Source organism: Castanea sativa, chromosome 4, assembly GCF_040712315.1.
Source record: "Castanea sativa cultivar Marrone di Chiusa Pesio chromosome 4, ASM4071231v1".
Classification (NCBI taxonomy): domain Eukaryota; kingdom Viridiplantae; phylum Streptophyta; class Magnoliopsida; order Fagales; family Fagaceae; genus Castanea; species Castanea sativa.
Genome location: NC_134016.1, coordinates 25,421,035 through 25,427,401, shown reverse-complemented (window position 1 = coordinate 25,427,401; position 6,367 = coordinate 25,421,035). Strand labels below are relative to the sequence as shown.

The 6,367-nt window shown below is 34.9% G+C and overlaps 1 protein-coding gene across 1 annotated transcript; it reads right to left on the bottom strand.

Moving 5' to 3' along the window:
• Nucleotides 1-2,978: 2,978 nt before the first annotated feature.
• On the bottom strand, nucleotides 2,979-5,728 carry LOC142631978 (uncharacterized). Its single transcript, XM_075806381.1, has 7 exons — nucleotides 5,302-5,728; nucleotides 4,991-5,201; nucleotides 3,981-4,051; nucleotides 3,812-3,889; nucleotides 3,411-3,498; nucleotides 3,180-3,235; nucleotides 2,979-3,094 (listed from the first exon to the last, which is right to left on the bottom strand). The coding sequence occupies exons 1-7, from the start codon at nucleotides 5,603-5,605 to the stop codon at nucleotides 3,012-3,014; spliced, it is 891 nt and encodes a 296-aa protein (XP_075662496.1). The 5' UTR covers nucleotides 5,606-5,728; the 3' UTR covers nucleotides 2,979-3,011.
• Nucleotides 5,729-6,367: the final 639 nt, after the last annotated feature.

Sequence of the window (6,367 nt, the reverse complement as noted above, 5' to 3'; positions counted from 1 at the left end):
AAACACAGAGAGAGAGAGGAGGAGAAAGTCTTAAAAAAACTTAACAGTAGTGTATATTTAAAATGACCTAACTCTTGAATACACAGCACAAATTTTAAACCTTTTTAACCCATACTTTCTCACCACTACGTAGTGTTTGATTAAGTAGATAGAAAAATAAGACGATGAAGACTACTAGGTGGATATAAAAAATTTTACTTTTCCAAATGATACTAGTATCAATTTGTTTTGCTTTCATTTCAAAAATTATTTCTATATATATATATATCATTAATGTCCTTTTTTCTTTTTCTGTTTTTAATTCAAAGGATCTAAAGTTAAAATTTTGAGATTTTGGAATTTGGTTGCTATCATTCTACCATCTAGCTTTACCTATATTATTATTATTATTATTATTATTATAAGGCTAAATACTAGTGCACACTTGGTTGTTGCACACAACCGTACACACATACAATTTGCATAACAATCATGACTACTGTTCTATGCAACAGCGGATGTGAAATAAACATTGCTCAGGTAACATAATACTAAGTGATAAATCTGAAAAGTTACGAATTTTTGTTTGTATACTTGTATTTTTTTTTTTATATAAAGAAATTACTTGGTGGTAGTAATTAATTTTGTTGATTAATCTTTTTAATGCCTGCTAAGTTATTAGCATAATATGCTAAGCATATCTTTGGTTATGTAATTTGGATAAAGCAAACTTCTTATATGGTTGAGTCTACTATCACTCATAATGTAATGTTGTTATCTTCATCTAATAAAGGTTACCATCTTCTTATAAATATATATATTATTTAAAAGTAATATTTACCTCAAATGGCCCCCATAATCCCCTTACTACAATGAAACTCTCCCTGTTTTTACTACACATGGCATTTAGGGGAAGAGATAGCATAACAACATTTTCTAAATATGCTCATTCATGCACCATTCTTTTAAATTTACAATTGTATTTTTTTCCCTTTCAAATCCATCGTGTAGGGTTCTGCGAAAATCATCACGAAGTGAGATTGTAGTATTTTCTTGCAATCGAAAGTTTACAGAACATGCTACTTGGTTAGGCTAGAAGTTTGGTTGTTTCCATGACTCATTTTAAGAATGTAAAGTTATAATTTACAACTATATTTTATATTGGCTTTATTCCATGACAAAAAGTGTTGCAATTGATTTAATTTTGTTTCTTGTATTTTGTGGAATTTTATTGTATTGAGTTTAGTATTAAGTTGGTGAAGAATCAAGCTTAAAATGAAGAATCAGTGCATTTTCGCGATTGGCTCGTGAGTAGCTCGCAAGAGGAGTATTCCGCGAAAAGGGCACGTGAGAAGCACATGCTGGAAGAGGAAGAGTCGTGCCAACCTAGAGGATTTTGCGAGTGTCTCGCGAGTAAGGCCTTTCCGCGAGATACCTGCGAAACTCTCTACCTGGAGGATTTTTAAGTTTGACTTTCTTACCCTTCACCCATACTTTATAGACCCTCATTACCCACAAAAGTGTAGAGGAGGTCATTCAGAGAAAAAAAACCCTAAACAGGTTTTCTACAACACACACCCATCTTTTAGAGAAAGAGCTACTCATCCTTAGTGAGAAATTATTGTAGCCTCTTCTCCTTCCCTCTCTCATTGTCATACCTTGACAGAAAATTTGTACCCAAACACAACCCACACATTTTCGAAGTGTAGAGAGTGTTTTGGAGATTGGGAAGCTTTAGGGATTTGCCAAAAAAAGCTAGTGAGGCTTGGCGGATGCAATCGGGATCCGAAAAGCTAGAGAAGACATGATTTCGTGAAGTCCATTGGTAGCAGGAGCTTGGAGAGCTCAAGTACATTGGGTAGACTAGGCTTGGAGGGTCTTTTGTTATTCGTGTACTCCAACTTTATTCTCTAGTGGATTGATTTACCGCTTAGAGGGCGGCGGAGAGGTTTTTCGCCAAATTCTTCAATTTTCTCTTCGATAACACATCGGCGTGTTATCTTGTGTTTGAATCTCTCTTCCCTACTCTTTTAAATTTTATTTTATTGTTGTGATTTGTTGAATATGGCTTAGAGTAGTTGTATTATTTGTTCACTCGCATTTACTCTTTTCCGCACTTTGTTTAAGTTAGAATAAAATCAACCGAGACGTAATTTTTTAATTTGAGGTCTAAACAGCTCTTGTGTTTTTAACACAAATTCGAGCTTTCAAAGAAAAATAAAATTTGTTGACCGTAGATGCCAATAAATGATTTCAATTCTCTAGGACAAAATGTCATTGGGTTAATGCAATCTGTTTATTTTTGGAATATATTATAACATACACAAATGCATATTGGTAATCATATTCATACAAGCCGTGCACTAGAGGACTTGTAGAACACAGTATCTTCTAGTACCTCCCCTGTACCCGAACTACTTGCCATATTTGCCTGTTCAATGCTTTGATTCATTTCATTTCAATCTCTCTGGTCTGCAAACGGCCTGACAACATACTCATTGCCCTTTTTTTTATATATATAAAAAAAAATTACAATATAGCTTTTCTTTTATGGCAACTTCAGTTTACCAAATAAATGTAGCATTCCATGGACGAAAATTGCAAGAGATGGCATGCATCATTGCCTTTTTTTTGTTGGTAATGGTTACCATGGTACATCCAAACGCCAACTCTTGTGCCCTAACTAAGCCGCACTACATCTAAAATTCTGCATTCAAGACTGCTTCAACCTTAACGGGAAATCATATAGCCTACTAGGTAGATTTATGACAGTCATTTGGATCCGTGAGTAGATTTATGGGTCATTGCTAGCATGCATATAGACGCGCGTTTTTGTGAGGATAAAATCAACTAGTATCAATTTAGTTGAAAATCATATGGACAAAATACCAGGACCTAAACTTTTGTTACAGGAACAATATCGTTGATACTTCCTGATCTTGGCGCAATCACAGCCAGCCAGTTCTATACTTCAATTGCACGTGTTTTCTCTATTCTAGCTAATACTTCCTGATCTTGAACAAAGAACATCCTCATCTTCGCGCAATCACCTTGTTTGTTCGTTGAAGCTCATCTATTAGTAGATGTGCCACAGATTTGTACCCCATCTCCCGAGCTTTGATGTCAATACAATTGTAAGTAAGTCTAGCAATTACAATGAGAGATATACTACACATTTAATAGTAGAAAATTAGACAAACCTCTGAATATTGCAATGCCAGTTGGAACCATCTTTCGCTTCCTTAGGCACAGTGAACTATCCAAAACAAACATGAAAGTCTTCATTCAGTCCATAATAAAGGCTTATATAATGATTCTGTAAAACCATTTGGATATGATCATATTGGCTAAAATGCGATGACAGACAGCAACAGATTGAGATGACTAATAATTGAAACTTGAAGGCAATTTTCATAGAGGGACTCTCGTACCTGTTACATATCCAATAAGGGTTAATTCCTTTTTCTTCCACACAATGTGGGCACATCCATTTTTTGTCCTTTCTCACCTCATCCATCTCTAACAAAGCATTAAAACATAAATGTTAAATGTAATTATTGCAAAGTCTCTGGGGTTATATAATTTTATGGTGATCTTGATGACTGCTTCATGTGTAAATTCAACTCATTATGATTTCATGATTTGTGGGGCTAATCTAATGTAGTAATGTTATATCCATTGTTTAGTCGCCGCCCGCCGGGGGGGAGGGGGGGGGTGAAAGCAAAGGATATTCACTTTAGATAAAAGAGTTTCATTTTAATGAACTTCTAAATTTTTTACTTTCATCTGATTTATGAAACTTTTTCCTTAATTCTTTATATTTGGGACTTACCTTCACCATACCTAACCATGAGACAGGCTCGACAGAGAACACCATTGCTAGAATGACAAGCTGAACAATCTGTCTTCCCTGATTGGAATGTGTTCCAGGAATGTCAAAGCCATTGAATGGAAAGTTTACTGTTTAGAATGCAGAAAGTGATTTCAGAAATAATACTAACCTATGCATGGCTCATCCATATCAAGATCACTACATCTCTTGCAATCTTCTTCTCCACACAATTTCTTCTGCCTGCAATTATGTATTTTTGGATTCACAATGACATATAATCTCCAAACACCATCATTTTAGACAAAAATATACTGCAAAATTAAAACCTAGGGACACTAAATCTGAAACCAACTATGCATAACATTTCTCCTAATATTCCCAAAATGTCACAACAAATTTTGTAACTATAAATGACGTGCATTTTAACTCGGATGCTATTATAGTCTCCGTAAAAAAGTGCCCAACCAAATACATGGTTAGTGCTTTTGGAAATAAAGCAATAAATTAATTTAAATTGTCAGAAAACGAAATAGTCCACAACAATGAGTAAGGGAACTAATTGAGACCATACGAAAAAAATTGAGGCAGTTCAAATAACAGAACAGAATTAATTGAAAAATGAGAAGTAATGATTATCATAGTTATGTTAACAGTATATATCCCAGAAAAAGTCATCATCCATATTATCCATAATACAAAAATTAAACCTGTAAAAGTGGCAGCAAATTCCAAAGACAGATTCTAAATGTAACTCCATGTTATACTAATAATTCCAAAATGTCCCAACAAATTTTTTAACTCTAGTGACTTGTGCATTTTAACACAGAACAACTAATTCTAATGACTTGTGCATTCCAAGTATTTCTAACACATATTCAATTATATGTAAAAAAGTATACAATGAAACACACGCTAATTAGTTTTGAAGTTTGAACACTAATCAAAATCAAATCAATAGCACAATAATAAATAAGGGAACTAAACTAAATGCAAATGGTCCCTCTGAAAATTTTGAGGCAATTAAAATAACAGGAAAAAGAGAGAGAAGTAAGATGGTCATCATGATTGTGTTAATAATATCCAAGTAAAATTCATTTCCTCCTATCTTATCTATGATCCATTATACAAAAATTAAAATTGATAATGCAGAGACAGAGACTATAGGGGCATAAACAAAACCTGCAGAAGTGGCAGCAAATTCCGTAGACAGGGTCATAGAGACTGCCCCTTCCTTTGCTATCGCAGCGGCGGGCAGAATATTCCGGCGAAAGCTGAAGCTCCAAACCACCCAGTTCCACCAAAGGCATGTTGGCAGGTCTCCTCTCTTCACTACTAGGAGTAGTACCAAAACTCTCTTCACTTTCTTCTACACTCTCCTCTGAAACACCACCTACTTTCCCAACATTCCCGTTAGTACAAAACCACCCAAATAGTTATATTACATGAACAACTCAAACTTCATTTTCTTTATAACAAAGAAATCTACGCACCTTCTTTTCCTCTCAAGCGACCAGACCGGCGCAAAGAAACGCTGTTCGGTCTCTTGTTGGCGGTGGCAGTTGAAGAATGCCTTAAGCGATGATCGGAAGGCTTTAAGCGATCTGAGCGACGTAATGGCGTGAGTGTGTAGTCCTTTTTACTGTATTTTCTAAGATTGGTGGGTCTTACAGAGGAAGCGATTAAGCGGAGCTCGGAAGCAGTTTTGTGGAGTCCAAGTGAGGCCATGCGAGCCTGATTTTCCAAGATTCTTGCATTTCGGAGGTCTTCGTAATCACTTGTTCTAAGCCTTCCCATTGTTGTGGTTGGTTCAATCGAATGGGAAGATAGGCACGGATTCAGACAAAGTTCAATCGAATGAGAAGACGGTGCTGGTTGGTTAATGGGGGCAAATCAAGTTTAAACTCGATTTTGATTGTGGGTCTTCTAACCCTGCAGGTTATCCTTGGGATAATTCCCAACGGTCATGCATTTTAAATTTCAAATTTCGAAAAGCTGATAGTGTGATTGGGTAACGTGTCTGTTTTTATTTTTGTTAGTTAAATTTTTTTTTTGGGCAAAAATACATTTTTATTGGTTACATTTTTTTTAGAAGTGTTACTTGCAAGGTATTTTTACAACAAATTATATATGGTTAGTTGTTATTGGTTTTAATTTAAAAAAGTGTCAATTGGAGGATCTTGGGTTTAAAAAGTATCCATTTACATGGAATAATAAGAGACCAGGAGAGGCAAATACAAAGCTTAGGCTTGATAGAGCTGTAGCAATAGTGGAGTGGAAAAATAAATTTCAACTTAGCTCAATTACTCACTTAGAGCACTTGCAGCAGTGGAGCTAAATAGCTATATAGCAATTTTAGCTCCACCAAAACACCAAAAAGAAGCATGCAGCAGTGGAGCTAAATCTATAGATGTGCACTGTTCATGAGAGCTAAAAAAAAATTAATTTTTTATTTTGTGTTCACATTACCTTTTTATTGTGGTGTTTATATTGTAGTGAGATGTATTATTTTATTGTGGTAGATATATTATTTTATTATGATGTTTATATTATTTTATT

Bases quoted from the DNA above. Each gene is read 5' to 3' on its own strand.
- LOC142631978 (XM_075806381.1), bottom strand. From the start codon at position 5,605: ATGGGAAGGCTTAGAACAAGTGATTACGAAGACCTCCGAAATGCAAGA. The intron at 5,202-5,301 runs GTGCGTAGATTT...TTGGGAAAGTAG, and splicing joins TCGCTTGAGAGGAAAAGAAG to GTGGTGTTTCAGAGGAGAGT. The intron at 3,890-3,980 runs GTTAGTATTATT...CATTCCAATCAG, and splicing joins TATGGATGAGCCATGCATAG to GGAAGACAGATTGTTCAGCT.